The sequence below is a fragment of the Muscardinus avellanarius genome, assembly GCF_963383645.1.
Source record: "Muscardinus avellanarius genome assembly, chromosome: 11".
NCBI lineage: Eukaryota > Metazoa > Chordata > Mammalia > Rodentia > Gliridae > Muscardinus > Muscardinus avellanarius.
The window spans coordinates 19,428,401-19,446,900 of record NC_137797.1 but is presented as its reverse complement, the minus strand read 5'-3'; the positions used below and the strand labels follow the sequence as shown (position 1 = coordinate 19,446,900).

Below are 18,500 nucleotides of genomic sequence, written 5' to 3'. Positions count from 1 at the left end.
GATTATGATCAACCCTGGAGCTGGGCATAGTGGGGCACACCTGTAAGCACAGTGCTTGGGAGACTGAGACAGGGGATCACAGAGTCAATGAGATCAGCCTCAGCAACATAGCAAGACCTGTTTCAATATTTAAAAAATTAAATAAAATAAGGCTAGGGGTAGTTTAGAGGTAGAATGCCTCTGGATTCAACCTCTAGTACAAAAAAAAAATTTAAAGATTAGCCATGGAATCAGAAACACTTGGATTCTAACTCACTAACTCAGTTCTTCCAGGAAGTAATCCTGTGGCTTTGAGCATGTTATATCACCTCTATGAATCAGTATTTGAATCCATAAAAGAAAATGATACTGGTACTAGCCCTATTGGGTTAAGAGAATTAAATATGATATGTGTAAAGAAGAAAACACACAGTAACTCAAAGCATTCCCATGACTTGAACTGGGTGTGTGTGTGTGTGTGTGTGTGTGTGTGTGTGTGTGTGTGTGTGTCAGAGACCGAGAGACAGAAACAGAGAAAGACAGACAGACAGACCTGACCCCTGACCCTACCCTTGTGCCTATACTGGAGGTTCAGGATGAAGCAGTATGATACATGCAGATTTCTACCTTTCTAACTATTCTAAAGTAAACATTCACTTATTTGGTTTAAAAGAGGGACTGGAACATTCTAGCCAAATTGGCCATAACCCTATAACTTGAGGGTTTTTTTGTGTGTGTGGCACTGGGGGTGGAACCCAGGGCTTTTCTGCCTCCAGGTTATACTCCCAGACCTATTTTATACTTGGAAACAGGGTCTCACTAAGTTGCTGAGAGCTTCACTTAAGTAGCTGAGGCTGGCTTTGAACCTGTGCGATCCTCCTGTCTCAGCCTCCCAAGCGCTTATAACTTGAGTTTTAAAAATATTTCAGTTATATTTGAAATGGTTTTGTAAATATTTGAGCATTATCTCAAAATATTCTTAAAGCTCAAATGCTATGGGAAATGGCTTAGCCTTCCTTTGACTCATCAGATGGAGATTCCAGAAAGGTTTGGGAACACACGGTGTGTCCCCGTGGTCATTCAGAGTGTCAGTCGAGGCTCCAAAAGCCATGGCTGCAGATTTCCAGTGCAGGGATGATAGGTACTTGCAGCCATCTTGCCACCAGTCTGTACTGTTCCCGGATGTAATTCATAGGCTGTAAATAAGACTGTCCTATCTTTGCTTGCAGGAGCTTCCCAAGGACCCAAGAACTTCCCAGTATTTCTTCCAGTTGCAGGTAAGAACGTGTGCATGAGTTGGGACTCAAGCTGGGGTGCTGCTCAGGGGTAGAGTTTTTCCCTAGTATGCACATGGCTCTGGGTTCCATCCTAGTGCTGAAAAAAAAATTTCTTTTTAATTTTAAGAGTTGGGTTTCAAGCCAGATACAAAGTGAACTTGCAGCTTCCAGAGTTGGTGGGCATGGAAGAAAGTCTAGGACCCTGGGTTTCTGGGCTAGGCCCTGTTGATGAGCATCTGTGAACTTCATCTCGGGCCTCAGCTTACATGAAGTTGGCAGCATGTGCTTCCCTCTCTCCTTCCCGCAGGAGCATTCGGTTCGCGAGCTGGCTAGGCCGGGTCCATTCACTGTTTTTGTGCCTTTGTCTAGAGCCTTTGATGAGGAACCCCGGGTAAGCACAAGGCTGTGGGCCGGGGGAGGAGGAGTGGGGTTGGAATGCAGTGTGGGGACCTTGTTCTGGAACCAACAACGGTGACACTTCTGAGCAGACTAAGGACCAGGAGGAGCTGACCAGCAGTAGAAGAAACTGCCTCTTAGTGTAGGGACCCCTGTCGAGGAAAGCATTCGGGTGGGTAATGAGTGCCCATAGATCTGCTAAGGGACATTTGCAAATAGAGTAAGAAGTTGGAAAAAATAAACGAGTCTCAAGGGATCAGAATCTCACATAGACCAAAAGAAAAATGGTCACTGAGGGAGTAGGTGGGAAGACGCTGGAGTAAAGGGTTTTCAGTAAGTTCTTTCTTGCCAGATTCTTGCCTTTCCTGTTCTCATGTTCACTGAGGTTCTTCAAGGTGCATTACTGTAAGTGATAGTGATAGTATTTATTGAGGATGGTGGGTGCTGCTCGCAGCGCTTGGACCACATTAACTCCATTGATGTTCACTCTAACCCTGTAAGCTGAGTTTATTATTCCTGTCTTACAGTCAGGATTGAGGGAGCCAACTTTCCCAAGATCTTATAACTATGATAAAGTGGGGACTCAAAGTAGCAGGAGGTGGAGCAAGGATTTTTTTTTTCCATGCTAGAGTTCAAACGCAGGGATCTGTACCCATTCCACCACCGAGCTACCTCCCCAGCCCCCACAAGGACTCATTCTTTACCACTCAACATTCTGCCTTCCTACACATTTTGGATACCAGCAGAACAAACAGACAAATATAATATTTAAATAATTTGCCATTAATTAATTTTAAGTATCAAAGGAGTTATCATGGAACAATGAGAATTTTCTATCTTTAATTACACTGACTTAAAGAACTGTTGCCATCTATTCCAGCACAGATGGCATAAGTGTGGCCCCGCCACCACTCCAAGAGGGATGTGTGTACCACCACTCCAAGAGGAATGCACACATGCAGTGAATGCACACATGCAAGAGAAAGCACCATGCAGTGCTTTCCAGATAATTCTTTTTTTTTTTTTTTTTTTTGGAGTATTGGGGATTCAGTGCTCAGGGCCATTTTGCCTCTGAGCTGCACCCCAGCCCCACTTGATTTTTTATTTTGAAGCAGGGTCTCACTAAGTTGCTAAAACTGACCTTGAACCAGTGATAATCCTGTCTCAGGTCCCAAATACTGGAATTCACATGTGTGCACCACCATGCTTGGCAAACAATTCTTTTTTCTTTTTCTTTTTTGAGGACCATATTCATAGGACTTAGAACAAAACCGGCATAATGAGATGCTGCACCAGAGATTCCAAGGCCCCTTCTATCTGAGACTCTACAATAATGGCAGGGAAGAACCAGGGCCACTTCCTCCCTTGCACCTAGAGGCCTTTGCCTTGTGGCCTTGCCATGACCAAGCCTGCCTGCCTATTGCCCAGAGCCTGGCTGGAAAGGCAGAAGAGGTGGAGAGGAGGACAGAGAGAAGGGCCCAGCAAAAGGCTCCGGTCCCTGGCCAACCCTCTGCTGTTCTATCACAGATTAAAGACTGGGATCGACAGGGCCTAATGGCCCAGGTCCTTCGCTATCACGTGGTCGCCTGCCACCAGCTGCTGCTGGAGAACCTGCAGATGACCCCAAATGTTACTTCCCTACAAGGGGACCCAGTTGCCATCTCCGTCTCTCAGGTAAGAGTGGCCACCTGGGGAAGGTGCCCTTCCTCCTGGGTCTTCCTTCCCTCCTCTTTCTTAGAGTAAAACCAGCAGTAATACTGACAACTGGCGCATGGTGAGCGATTTCCATCTGCAGGTGCTATCCTAAGTATTTAATATGTACTAACTCACTTAATTCTCAAAATAGCCCCATCATGAAAATACTATTATCCCAAATTTCCAAACAGGGAATCTAAGCTGAAAGAAGCTAAGTAATTTTTTTCAAGGTCACACAGGAAAGAAACTACTGAGTTGAAATTCAAACTCAGAAGCTCCAGGAAGGCAAAAGGGGGGAAAGAGAGTGGCGTAGAGGAGACAGATGAAAAAGAAGCCAATTCTGAGCTGCTTGTTTATTTCATATTTTAGAATTACATTTAAATGACTGTTAAGGTTGGTTGTATGGTATTTGCTATTAACTTACCCAGGTGAAAATGATATTCTTGTATCAGTTTTACTTTTATAATGATAAATTTTAAAATGTGCTCAAGAGAAACTAAGGCAAGATGGTGGTGGCCGTGGTTGCAGCGACGATAGCTGACAGCGGCCAAATAGGACACGTATTCCTCTGAGAAACCCTGGACATCAGATTTTGGTTTAATATCTGATTGGGACAACATATAGAGACATTTATAGCCATGACTTCCTATCTAAAATATAAGATAAAAGAGACAGACCTAGGTGGTAGAGACAGTGGCAGCAGCCAGTATTTGAGAGAGGTAGATAAATCCAATCCAACCCGCCTTGAACTGTTGGAGAAATCTCCCAAAAAAAAGACTGCTCCTGCCTCACATGCTCAGGAATTCTGGACAACATACTATGTAATAAAAATGCTCAGGAGGAGGGCCAAGGTGGTGGCGGTGGCAGCAACCAGTATCAAGGAGAGGCAGGTAGATTCATTCTAACCCACTCTGAACTTTTGAGGAAATCTCCCCAAAAGTAGACTGCACCTGCCCCATATGCCCCAGAACTCTGGACAACATACTATGTAAGAAAAATGTTCAGGGTGCATCAGATAGAGCCCACATAATCGGGTCGGCCGGCACTGCATGTCCCCGGAGCCAAAGGTGCTCCTGGCTGCCACATTCCTCGCTCCTCTGCACAGCGGTGGGGCTGGGTGCACTCGGAGCGGCAGAAACCGCTTCCATGGTGAAGCTGTGGGCCTTCGCTCTTGGCGGGGAGAGAAAACACATTACTACTATACTTAGTATACTTAGACCCCCAACTGCTGCAAAAGATACGTATTGTTTTCTTTTATTAAAAAATATTGAAGAGGGAGAAAGATGGAGGCAGCTGCAGCTGCAGTGGCGACCATGGCCAGAGTGGTGTAGATTGGCAATGGCTGAATAGGACATGCATCCCTCTGAGAAACCCTGGACAACAGACTTTTATTTAATAGCTGATTGGGACAACACACAGAAACATTTCCAGTCATGACTTCCTATCTGAAATATAGAAGAGGGAGTGGAAAATGGCAGAATTAGAGGCAAGATGGCAGCACGGTACCCGCCACTGCAAGAAAAGTGATTTTTGGAGGGATATCCCAGAAGAGATCAGAAAGCAGACTGCTCCTGCCACATATGCACAGGAATACTTAACAACAACATATTCTAACAGAGACTAAGAAGGCAGCAGTGGTGGCCAGTATTCAGGAGAGGCAGACAAATCCAACCAAATTCACCTTGGATTTTTTAAGAAATCTCCCCAAAAGTAGACTGTTTCTGCCCACATGCTCAGGAACTCGGGACAACATACTATATAAGAAAAAGTAGCCGGGCATGGTGGCGCACGCTTGTAATCCCCGCGCTTGGGAGGCAGAGACAGGAGGATCGCGCAGGTTCGAAGCCAGCCGCGCTGGCGTAAGAGACCCTGTTTCAAAAATATAAAATAGGTCTGGGAGTATAGCCCAGAGGTAGAAGGGCTTCCAGGAACCCCAGTACCACCAAAAAAAAAAAAAAAGAAGAAAGAAAAAGTTTCGTGGAGACGGAACAAGATGGTGGTAGCAGTGGCAGCCAGTATTCGAGAGAAGCAGGCAGATCCAATCCAATACATCTTGAATATTTGAAGAAATTGTTCCAAAAGTAGACTGCTCCTGATGCACATGTGCAGGAATTCTGGACAACATACTATGTAAGAAAAATGTCTGGGGCAAGTCGGAGGGAGCCCGACCCACGAAACCTCAGCTCATGGCCACTGTACTCATCTGCACTGTGCTGGGCACCTGGGTGTGCTTAGAGCAGCGGATCCTGCTCTCCATGGTGAGGCTGCAAGCCTCCGCTTTCAGTGGGGAAATAAAATCCATTGTTGCTAGGGAATTGGGCTCCCAGCTTCTGCAAATGACACATGCTATTTTCTTCTACTTAAATATATATATATATATATATATATATATATATATATATATATATGGAAAAATGGGAACCTCTGTAAAAATCCTGCCCACAGTGACAGGGATCGGAGCCCGCTGCATGGCAAGGCCAGGTCTGGAGCCAGCGAGGCCAGGCTTGGAGCCTGCCCCGGGGCAAGGCCGGGTCTGGAGCCAGCGAGGTGCAACCACTTTGGAGAACAGTATAGAAGATCCTCAGAAGAAGGAAAACGAACTTACCAGATGATCCAGCAATACCAGCTCTGGGTATCTACCAAAAAGAATGAAAACAAAAATACCAAACTAATGCATGAACAAGCATGTTCATAGCTGCACAGTTCACCATTGCCAAAGTGTGGGACCAGCCAAGATGTCCTTCAACAGATGAGTGGATTTCAAAACTATGGAATATGTACACAATGGAATTTTGCCCAACCATAAGGAAGAACAAAATTATGGCATTTACAGGGAAATGTCACAAAAAATAAGAAATCATGTGCTTTTCTTAATGTGAAAAATATTAGGGAGAAATGGGTAACAGGAGGAACTCCATATAAAGAAGGAGCAATGAAGAGCTATAGAAGAGCTCCTCCTATAGAGGAGCAATGAAGGTGACACATCTGAAGGGATAAGAGGGAAGATGAGGGAAACTCTTTAAAGCACATGAGGTACTTAAACATATGAAAGTCAATCAGGAAGCCAAGCATGGGCAGGAGGGAGGGTCATGAAGGGGTTAGAGATTGGGTAGGGGCTGATTGGGTGATGTGTGCATGTATATCTCCACAAGTTTTTTTATCCCATTGAGATGTATGACTACAATGCACCAATAAAAATTTATTTAAAAAATAATAAAATAAAAATAAATAAAAATGTGCTTAAGTAACTTAGATCTTCAGGAGTTATCCCCAGTGATTTAATATATTAGAGAGTGATTTTGTATGCATTTCCCTTTGTGCTCATTTCTCTTTTTTTCTTTCTTGGTTGACTTCAGGATATAGTATATATCAATAATAAGGCGAGGATCATATCCAGTAATATCATCAGTACTAATGGAGTCATTCACATCATAGACAAATTGCTATCTCCCCAAAACTTGATTATCACCCCCAGAGATACCTCCGGGATTCTGGTAAGTTCACTCATGGTCACTCCCTCAGCTTGAGTGACTCAATACATTATCTTCTCAATTCTGATTTTGAGACATCACCTTGGAAAATTTTTATTTTTGCTGCTTCAGACTCGAGCTATTATTAAAAGCCTACTGAAGTTGGGTGTGGTGGCACACACCTGTAATCCCAGGACTTGGGAGGCTGAGATGACAGGATCACAAGTTCGAGGTCAGCTTCAGCAACTTAATTAGTGAAACTTAATTTCAAAATAAAAAATAAAATAGGTTTAGGGGTGTAGCTCAGAGACAGAATACTCCCGGGGGTTCAATCCCTAGTATCAAAAAGAGCCCAATGTACATTATTCTTAGAAGAGATAAATAAGTAAAGGTCTATTTTAAATCAATACATGGACTTTGTACGTTTTTCTTTAGTGTCCATAAGGGCAGGAGGTCTTGTATAGATTTGAAAATGGATAAAGATGATTGATAGATGGATGGATAGATTGATTGATTGATAATAGATAGATGACATTTAGGTAGGTAGATAATTAGACATCCCTAAAACTAAACCTGGAGTAAAATTCTTTCTCAATGAACAAAAAAGAGCATTTTAACTCTTATGTGTATTTATTAGCATTGGCCAGGGTCCTTAGTTGCAGATCTCAGAATCCACTGTACCTTGCTTACAAAAAGAGGAATTTCTTGAGATATTAGGTGGATCACCAAATCTCTTATAAAGCCAGAGTCTAATTTAGATGCTACACAGTGGAGATGCTTGTAAAGGGTGGAAACCTAACCTTGACCTAGAGCTACTCTGGCTGTAACAGCTCTGCAAATTCCACTTGATTCCAGCCCACCACCAAGAATACTAAAGACTGACAACACGTGCCTCCGCTGTACTTTCAGAGGGTCTGATGTCCCTGGTAGCAGCCATCCCATTTCTGCTTGGTAGACCTTATATTACTTGGGGACCATAGCTGCAAGGGAGTCTGGGGAAATGTAGTGTTTAGCCTTCCGGCTTCTGAAATGCAAAAAAAAAAGCCTGAACAGAAGAGATCTTCAAATTATCTACAGCACGCACCAAGTCGCACTTCCGTCGTACTCTGTGAAACTTTTGTTAAAGAGTCATGTGAACTATATGAGGAAAGTGTTCATGACTATTCTTCTTATCTTTGCAGGAAAATCTTACAACAACAGCCATAAAGCATGGCTACAGCAGATTTAACAAGTTAATACAGGTAAAAAAAACTCAAGGCATGACCTGCCTAAAGAAGTTCTACTTTGTTGGGTGCGTTTGTGTTTATATCACCAGCTGCTACAAGATCTGCATGGAGACACCTAATTTTGTTAAGAGCAGTCGTTCTCTTCAATTCTCTAAATGTATGGTTTTTGAGCAATATAATGTACTTGGGCTGAGTTATATATTGAAGTATTTGTAGCTGGGAAAAGGAAAAGAAAGTGAGATGTACCAGTCCCTATAATATGTGATTCACATACAGAATTACTGACCTCATTATACAGATGGAGAAGCTGAGGTAGAAAGACAGGATATCTGTGCCTAAGAGGTGGGTAAAATTTAGATTTAAAACCATATTTTTCTGACTCCAGAGACTGTTTCCAAAAATTTATCAGACTCTTCTCGATCAAAGGATTATAGAAAAAAAAAATCAGGGAGAAAATGAAACAGAGTCCTCCCAAGGGTGCCTGCCTCACCACTCTCCTGAGCAGCCCTAAAAGCTGCAAGAATTCTGGCATCCCCTGTAGCACCATCTTTAAATCTCTACATCAGCCCAGCAATTCCTCAAAATGGTCTGAGTCTCGGATGTTCAAGAGAGCTGCTAGAAATTGATATTTTAAGAAGTTCAAAATGAGAATTTCCAGGCTGGGCGTTGTGGCGCACGCTTGTAATCCCCGCGCTTGGGAGGCAGAGACAGGAGGATCGCGCAGGTTCGAAGCCAGCCACGCTGGCTTCAGAGACCCTGTTTCCAAAGAAAAATATTAAAAAATAGATCTGGGAGTGTAGCCCGGAGGTAGAAGGGCTTCCAGGAACCCCAGTACCACCAAAAAAAAAAAAAATGAGAATTTCCAATGATGTTACAGGCAAGTAATCTTTGCCCAGCTACTCACCTCTGAAACTTTATCATCACCCCACTCCGGGGCACCAAGGTCTGGATGAACACAGGCTTTTAGAGAAAGTTAGCAAACCTCTCTGGGGCTCAACAAAAAGAAAGAATAAATCCTACTTCATTCCGTTATTGGTAAAATTAAAAGAAAAAAATTTTATGGTACATCCAGGTTTTAGAAAGCTCTCAAAGTGACTCCTGCCTAGATGTCCATGAACAGATGAATGGATTACAAAATTACAGGAAATATACACACTGGGATTCTACTCAATAATAAAAAAGAACAAAATTATGTCATTTGTAAGAAGATGGAAAAACCTAGAGAACGTTACGTTAAGCGAGATTAGCTAAGCATAAAAAGAGAAGGGACATGTTTGACCTAGGGAGTGTTTGGGATACCAGAGGGACTCCAGATAATGAAGAAGAAACCTCAGCGAAGCCAGGGAAGAAGGGCAGGGGAGGAAGAAGGCCGAGGTTCATTCATGAAAATGCTACATGTGACTATGTGCACACATGTGAATTTAACATTGTTAACCTGGACACTCAGTATCGGGAGGGAGAGACATGGGGAAGCAGAATGGGGGCACCAAGTACTGTGTGAATATATACCACTGACAACATGATCTACATGATGATGTGAGACTAAAGTGTACCAATAAAAATATACCAAAAAAAAATATTTGGTAGAATTTACCAGTAAAAAAAAAAAAAAAAAAAAGTGACTCCTCGTTCACCTCACAATTTCTTTTAGGAGTATATGTAGCCTAGAAATCATATAAATATATAGGGGTCATCTCAATATTATACAGATTTTATTTCTTAAATGAAATATGAGAAAATGTTAAGCTGGTCCTTCAGAAATTAAAATGTTTGGAGCTGGGCATGGTGACACACATCTGTAATTCAAGTGTTTGGGAGGCCATGAGAGGATCTCAGGTTCAAGGTCAGCCTCGGTAATTTAATGAGGGCCTCAGCAACTTGTGAGACCCTATTCAAAAAATAAAATAAAATAAAATATGGCTTGGGGTGTGGCTTAGAGGTAGAATGCCCCCTGGGTATGATCAAAAAGAGAGGGAGGGGGGGGGAGAGAGGGAGGGAAGGACTCAGCCTTCCCTTGGTTCCATGAAATGAGACAGCATCTTCCATGGATTCCCAAGTAGACATGGGGCAGAAAGAAAGATAAATTAAGAAATTCACTAAAATTTATTTTCCTATTAACAAAAGCAGAGAATAGGACTGTGGGTCAGAATGGCTGGAATATAAAGGGCCTATAGTCCCTGGCTGTGTGCCTCCTGGAGCATCTGGAGTCCTGACAAGAGGGGGCACAGAGGGACCCTCTGCCCGCATGGAGGGCTTCCCCATAGCACGTGCTTCCCCCAGTCAAGGGCCGACTCCCTGTGTTTCAGGACTCAGGCTTGCTGAGTGTCATCACCGACCCCATTCACACCCCAGTCACTCTCTTCTGGCCCACGGACCAAGCCCTACAAGCCCTCCCCTCAGAACAACAGGATTTCTTGTTCAGCCAAGACAACAGAGACAAGCTGAAGGAGTATTTGAAGTTCCATGTGATCCGAGATTCCAAGGTACGGTATTCTCTCTTTATCTGTATTTTTACTTCCCTTAGTTTCAGCCACCCAAAGTCAACCATGATCCAATATCAAATGCAGATATTAAACGGAAAATTCTAGAAATAAACAATTCATAAGTTTTAAATGGTGCACCGTTTTCAGTAGCTTAATGAAATCTCACATCCTGCTCCATCCTGCCTGGGATGTGATTCATCTCTTTGCCCAGAGTATCCATGCTGTATATGTTACCCGCCCGTTAGTCTTTCAGTAGCCATCTTGGTTATCAGAGTGACTGTAGCATTATCATAGTGCTTACATTCAAGTAATCCTTATTTTACTTAATAAGGGTCCCAAAGCACAAGATTACCGCTGCTGAAAATTTTACTACAGAATATTGGTATAGTTGTTCTATGGTTTTCTTTTGGGGTTTTGTTCAGTTTGGTTTGGTTTGGTTTGGTGCTGGGAATTGAACCCAGGAGCATTCTACTTTTAAGCTACATCTCCAGCCCTTTTTATTTTTATATTTTGAAACAGGGTCTCCCTAAGTTTCTGAGGGTCTCACTCAATTGCTGCAATCCTCCTGTCTCAGCTTCCCAAGTACTGGACTTATAGACACGTGCCATTTTGCTTGTCTTGTTCCATATTATTAATAATTGTTAATCTCTCACTATGCCTAATTTTTAAGTTGAACTTTATCATAGATATGTATGTATTTGCAAAAACAAAAAATACAAAGGGTTTAGTACTGCCCCTGGTTTAAGGCATCTACTGGGGGGTCCTGGAATGTATCCCCACAAATAAGAGTGTGGGTGGCAGGCAAAATGCCTGCATTTTGCTAGGTGTAGAAATGAGAGCAGGAATGTCCCAGGGGATGATAAAATCCAGCACTGAGGCCCTGCTGCCCAGAAGGTATTGGGGCATCCAGTGGCCAGGCTGGTAAGGAGGCTTCCCATCCCTGACCCACTGTGTGCTCCTCAGGCCAGCTGTGGTGAGGTGCACCTGCTGTATACCACTCCAGTTCTGTTTTTTGGACCTGCCATTATTGTTTTGTTTTGTTTTGTTTGTTGGGGAGAGTATCTTAAATTTTAATGAAAACCCAAGGCCTCTTTCCTCTCTTGACTGCAGACCAGCTTTTTTCCTTCCTACTTCACAGGGTGGAATGTCTGGCTGACAGCAGGGTCCCAATTTTTATTCAAATGGACTCTTTCTCTCCCAACTCCAAAATTTCTGGCAAACGACTAGCTGGACTCAGTGTCCTCAGTCACTGACGCCTGAACTGCTCAACTGCACCAGAGAAGACAGACCTGATAGGAATGCGGCGGCCACTCGGAGCTCCCATGCACAGTGCCCTGTTTCTCTATGGGCTGAGTCATTCTCTCCAAGAATGGGAAGTGCCCTGACTTTAGTGCATTCCCAGCACCCATAGTGCTTTTCTGGGGTTTGTAACCAATTACGACAAACCGGGTGGCCTGGCACAGCAGTCCCTCACACCTCCAGCGGCTGGGCATCTGGAAGTTAGGTGTCAACGAGGTCACACCTTCTGAGGGTTCAAGGGAGGACTTCGACGCACTTCTGAGTTTCTAGTAGTTTCTAGCAGTCGGTGGCCTCCCTTGGTCTGTACCCACATCCCTCCAACCTCTGCCCCACCTTCACGTGGCATCTTCTCCCTGTGTCTCTTCATCTTCACATGGCTTTCTCCTCTTCTTTCTTCTTGATATAAAGACATCATTCCGCCAGGTATGGTGGTGCATGCTTGTAATCCCGGTACATGAGACAGAAGGATCACAGGTTTTTGGCCAGCCTCAGTCACTCTACAATTTAATGAGATTCTGTTTGAAAATAAAGAGTAAAAGCAGTAGGGCAGAAGTGTTCCTTACAGGGAATACCCCCGGGTTCAATCTCCAGTTCCACAATAAATAAAATAAATAAGGACATCATTCATATGCACTAAGAGCCCGACCCACTCCAGGATGATCTTATCTCACCTAATCACGTTTGCAATGACCTTGTTTCCATATACGATCCAATCCTGAAGTCCTGGGAGACGAGACTTCCGCGTAACTCTTTGAGGGGCACAGTGCAGCCCCTGCCAGCCCCCTAGGCCATTTCCCAGCCTCATCTCCTCAGCCTTCCATTGGTTCCTTGAAGTGACACAGCATCTTCCACAGACTCCCAAGCAGACATGGGGCACAAAAGTGATTGAAACCAGCCCAGCTGGCTGAAACTTTCCCTCTAGAAGGATTTTCCAGCCTCCTAGAACACCCAAGGTTATCCTTCCTTTTATGTCGACCGCCATTTTAAAGCCAGAATTGTTATAACTCGTGCAAAACCTTGCACGCAACTTTGGTTTGTTGGCCAAGCTCCTTCCTGCCCTTCTTCAGCCTGGCGGCAGTGGATGTTAACGTGGCACCATCTCTCCTACAGATTTCAGCTGCGGATCTTCCCAGGTCTGCCTCCTGGAAGACGCTGCAAGGATCGGAACTGAGTGTGAAGTGCGGAGCCGGCAGCGACATCGTGAGTGTCACCACCAGGGAGGGGTTAGTCTCTTCTTCAGGAGCTGTGTTGGCAGCAAACTCGTTTCCCCTCAGGGCGCTCAGGGGCGCTTCCCCTGAAGGAATGAGTGGATATAAGACCCCAGGGAGCCCAGGTCAGCCAGGGCCTCCCAGCAGGTGGCAGGAACCCCTTACACAGTGGACAGTGGGTTCCTGTGACTTTGGGGAGGGGTAACTGTATGTAGTAGTGATATTCAAAGCAGTGCATTCATATGCACACACAACATCTCTTGGTGCTTTCCCCTCTGCATCCTGCCACCTCCCAGCATCCTCCCTACCTGTCCATACTAGTGAGACTGGTGGTGATGCCTTGATATACAAACATAACATTATTTGGACTGTTTTCCTTCCTCAAGCCTCCTTTTTCCCTTCTCTCCCCCTTCCCTGGATTGCCTTCTATTATTCTTTTATTTTTTTGTATGTGTGTGGTACTGGGGATTATGCCCAGGGAAGTTCTACCTCTGAGCTACACCCCCAGCCCTATTTTATTTATTACTTTAAAACAGGATCTCACTAAGCTGCTGAGGTTGGCCTCCAACTGCAATCCTCCTGTCTCCACCTCCCAAGCAGTGAGTGGCGTTACAGGCATGTGCCACTACCCCCAGCCTCCCTCCGCTATCCTAATGGTCTCTCTCCTCATCCTCATGAAGGCTGCCTTTCTCTCCTTTACACTCCAGCTTCTCAAAAGAAGAAACACAAAAAGCCAGTACTTTCCCATAGTCACACTGTACAGAAGTGAACACAGACGGCTCTAAACACAGTCTCCTGGTGTTCCTTCCATGGAATCGCACTCTCTCCATCCCACCCATAGATGCTGACATTTATCCTTTCTCTTCTCACAGAACTTTCTAAGCTCAGGTTACATCTAGGAGAAAGAATGTATCTATCCACTTACTAGCTGGGTGGCCTCGAGGAAGGTAGCCCTGGGATTGCTATGAGTATTAAATAAAATAATGTATCTACAGGACAGTTTAGACAATTGCCTAGTACATGTGAAAAAGGAGTTAGTGTTATCATTACAAAGTCAAAGTCCACCACTCATATCGCCTGGAAAGAAATCAAACCAGGCACTTTGCCAGGCACTGGCACCAAATAAGAGAACTCAGTCACTGTACCTACAGCGGCCACATCGGCCAAGCTTATCCTGGACCACAGGAAGGTCATCGCTGATTCACCTCAGCACCCCACTGTGGGGAGGCAGCGCTGCATCTGAGATGCCCAACACCACCACCTACGGGCTGTGTGACCTTGGGCAAGTGATCAAGTCTCTCCTGCTTCAGTTTCCTTGTCTGCAAATAGGTATTATTGTAGCTACATCCCAAGATTATTGTAAGGACTAAAAGAATTTGCACAGGTAAAGCACTTAGAACAATACCTGGCACATAATATGTGATGTCTGATTGCGATAGATGTACAGATGATAGGTAGGTAGGTAAGTAGGAATTTTTTTATTCATTTCTTGCTGAGTCTTGCAAATTCTGACCACATTATATAGCCCGCAAAGAAGTCTGAAAGTTATTCTCTCTCTCTCTCTCTCTCTCTCTCTCTCTCTCTCTCTCTCTCTCTCCACTCCCTCTCTCAGGGTGAGCTTTTCCTGAATGATCAAATGTGCAGAATTGTGCAGCGGGAGCTCCTGTTTGACCTGGGCGTGGCCTACGGCATTGACTGTCTGCTGATGGACCCCACCCTGGGAGGCCGCTGTGACACTTACACCACTTTCAATATCTCAGTGAGTCCTAAAATACCACTCAAGTGTGGTGAACATGGGCCAAAGAGCATGGACCCTGCTGGAAGGTCCATGAGAGCTGGTCCATGTGAGGCCATCCAAGGGCCAAACCACTCAGCTCTGCAAATCCAGAATCCACAGCACCTACTAGGCAGTGTTCGTCCACCCCATTCAGGCCCTCGTCATTGAGGAAGCAGTTCTTGGATCTAACTGTGTGCCAGTTATTCTGCCAAATCCGTTCAGCCACTCGCTCATTCATACAACGAACATATTTTGAGCTTCTACCAGACTAAATCCTTTAAAAAGTACTGTTATCTTGACGGTTTGGGGAATATAGAAATGGCGGCATACGGTTCAATCTAGTATGCCCCCCCCCATTCACACACCTCTGTTTATTTACCCGCACAGTCATTTCACAACGATCACTGTGCAAGCCTGTTCACACTCACTCATCCATCCATCCAGGGCTCGGTTTAGTTCCACCTTTTGCTCAGAACTCGTCTTACCCCACAGTAATCTAATAATAGGAATAGTTACCATCAACTTTGCCATGCAGACTTAGAAATTAAGTCTCAAAGAATGGAAGCGCCGTGACTAAGGTGTCACCATTTGGCATCAGTGCCGGGCACTTCACAGGCATTCAATAAGTATTCCAAAGTTTCAGATGCTGGTCAGTCAAAGTAGGAGATAAGACAATTGTCCTTTCTGTGACAGGGGTTGTGGCCATCTGGATTTCTAAAGTATATTCACATTTACTTTTGTAGTTCATTATTATCTCTCATTAGTCCCCTAAAGATCAAACAGCAACAAGAATCATTACTCCTCCTTTGTGCATCATAAAACTCAGAATCAGAGAGTCTAAGAGATTGCTCGGAAGTGTCGTGGTTAACTTAAAATGGAGGTGCCCTTGATCCGCATTCCACGCTGCCCGGTATAACGGGGAGCTCTGTATAATGGGGAGCTTTTCTCAAAGGACTAAACAGAGTCAAGGTCCCAGAGAGACCTTCAGAATTCTCCATGGCAAAGTTGCAGTATGTTTATTTTTATATTCTTGATTGTAGCCAGAACCTTAATTGATATGAATTGGGTTCTCAACTAACTCATGCAGGTATTAACCTGAGACATTTCCTTGTGTTCTCTAATACTCCCCATCCTAAAAGTTTCTTTTCTTGCATACCAGGGGGATTGTGGGAGCTGCAACAATACTCCCAGATGCCCAAAAGGGACCAAACCCAAGGTAAGCATGCATGCATGGCAGTGTTTGGAAAGCCAAGGTCTGTTTCATTTCAGACCTCCATCTTTTGGTGTGTGTGTGTGTGTGTGTGTGTGTGTGTGTGTGTGTGTGTGTGTGTAATGGCCCGTGGGTATGCTGAGAGAATGTTATATCATTGTCCCAATGACCAAGGCAAAGGGGTGGGAGGAGGACATTCTCAGCCCAGGCAACCTATCAACCTACTACTTATCTTCTGGGAACTGTCTAGAAAACTCATGGGATTGCAGACCTAGAAGAGACTTCAAAGACGGCTACAATATAAAAATAATGGCTGTGCTTTTTATCAGCTGCTCTCCGTGTCCTGTGCTTTTTGCTGAGTCCTCTATATACTGAGTATCCCTACTCCTCTTTATAACACCTGTAGGAAGCTTTTTCTTTTTTAACCTCCACTTTGCTCATGAGAAAAATGAGTCTTAGAGAGGGCAAGCAACCAGCCCAAGTCCACACAGCTAGAAAGCCATGGAGACTGGCGTCAAGCTGATGAATCCTGGAGTCCTTGGGTATGGGGTCAAATTTCAGGAATCCCTGGCAAGTTGCACGATCTATCCGTTTTGCCTCTGTAATGTGGAGCTAGTAACAATTCTGTATGTGCCTATTAGAATAAATCAATTTTAAGATGGAGGAGCATTTACATGCCAGGTACATAGTGAGTATTAAATATTGTTTTCTTTTTACTTACTCCAAAGTCAAGTTCTTTCTACTCTATACTGACAAAAACCTCTACAAAACACCATGCAACTCACTCTCCTTGCTGAAGATTTTGGGACCTTGGCACACCCTCCTTCCCTGATAGGAAGCTATTCCAGACTCCCTTGCAGGCAACCATGCCATTGGCAAATACCCCAGGGGTCAGAAAGTCTTTCCCCTTAGGCTAGGGAGCATTTTGGCCCTGGAGACCCGTGCAGTACCGAGCTCTCCCACTGGGGGCGAGCTAGGAACCCGGAGCTAGGAACCGGTCGCCCCAGCGACCCAGCGACGGAGTGCAGCCTGCCAGGGTCCTCTCTCTTCCACAGGGCGCCAAGCAGAAGTGCCTGTACCACGTGCTGCCCTTCAAGAGGAACCTGGAAGGTTGCCAGCAGCAGTGCGCCCTGGTGATCCGGATCCCTAGATGCTGCAAGGGCTACTTCCTGCCCGACTGTCAGGGTGAGGGCGCCTCTTCCCGCACGATTCTGAAAGACTTGCAGTGCAAAGCTACCAGGAGGTGGAGCAGACGCCCAGCCATGGTCCTCAGCCATGGTCCTAAGCCCAGCCATGGTCCTCAGCTTTTGTCCTCAGCCCAGCCATGGTCCTCAGCCATGGTCCTCAGCCCAGCGATGGTCCTCAGCCATGGTCCTCAGCCATGGTCCTCAGCCCAGCCATGGTCCTCAGCCATGGTTCTCAGCTTTGGTCCTCAGCCCAGCCATGGTCCTCAGCCCAGCCATGGTCCTCAGCCATGGTCCTCAGCCCAGCCATGGTCCTCAGCCATGGTCCTCAGCCATGGTCCTCAGCCATGGTTCTCAGCTTTGGTCCTCAGCCCAGCCATGGTCCTCAGCCCAGCCATGGTCCTCAGCCATGGTCCTCAGCCCCTCAGATGAGCACTCTGAAGAGCTGTGTATTTCCCTTCCACTTCATTCATTTCACAGATTTCTGTTTCACAGCACTGATATTACACTGTGTATATACTCTAATTACATGTGGTTTTTTGGTTAACATTAGAGCATAGGCATTTCCCATGATGCCAAAAACACCATATATTTAATTTCTAATGCTATGCAACAGCCATGGTATTTGTTTAATGCATTTGACAAGGTTCTGCCCTTGATGGGTGATATACTGAGAGGTGCATGTGGTTCATAAATTCCTGAAAATCCAGTTATAGGATGTACAGCACTATCCCTTTCCTTTGGCTCCTTGCCAAAGGGCGTTTGGGCCAGTCCTGCAACCCGTGTCTAGCTGCAACTTACGGCGAGTACATCAGCAGCGACAGCATAGCAGAGGCCTAGCAGGCACGTCCCGCCTGCCTCAAACACCTGGTTCTAGTGGACACTTAGAGTGTGCTGGTTTCTATACACAGCAATACAGTTAGTCCTGGACCCTTTCACAGTTGAGAAAATAGAGGCACAGGGAGGGTAAGAAGCAAGCCCAAGGTCCGGCAGACTCCAGAAGCCAGGAGTTTTCCTATCATGCATATTCTACTCAAGATAATCTGGTTAGGAACATACTGGGCTGAGAATCTGCATAATCGCCACTCCAGCCTCCATCACGAAGGTGTGGACCATTCACAAAAATCAGCATCATCCCTTATTTTTATTTGTTCAGCACTTTTGATTTTCATGGCGCTCTCAGTTATATACCTCACTTGATCCTTACAAGAATATTGTGGTTTAGGTCAAACGGGCACAACATCACCACCACCACTACCACCACCATCACCATCTCCACCATCTCCACCACCACCA

At 45.0% G+C, this 18,500-nt stretch overlaps 1 protein-coding gene across 1 annotated transcript in view; it reads left to right on the top strand.

The window, feature by feature from the left end:
* Positions 1-18,500, top strand: part of STAB2 (stabilin 2) — a gene marked incomplete at both ends in the record, with an annotated part of 163,727 nt that overhangs the window by 122,522 nt on the left and 22,705 nt on the right. Inside the window, 10 exons of the mRNA XM_080704808.1 lie at positions 1,209-1,256; positions 1,564-1,647; positions 3,180-3,326; positions 6,704-6,841; positions 7,999-8,058; positions 10,350-10,526; positions 12,936-13,025; positions 14,646-14,792; positions 15,970-16,026; positions 17,076-17,205. Coding sequence (XP_080560934.1) covers positions 1,209-1,256; positions 1,564-1,647; positions 3,180-3,326; positions 6,704-6,841; positions 7,999-8,058; positions 10,350-10,526; positions 12,936-13,025; positions 14,646-14,792; positions 15,970-16,026; positions 17,076-17,205 — 1,078 coding nt within the window. The remainder of the gene's footprint in view (positions 1-1,208; positions 1,257-1,563; positions 1,648-3,179; positions 3,327-6,703; positions 6,842-7,998; positions 8,059-10,349; positions 10,527-12,935; positions 13,026-14,645; positions 14,793-15,969; positions 16,027-17,075; positions 17,206-18,500) is intronic.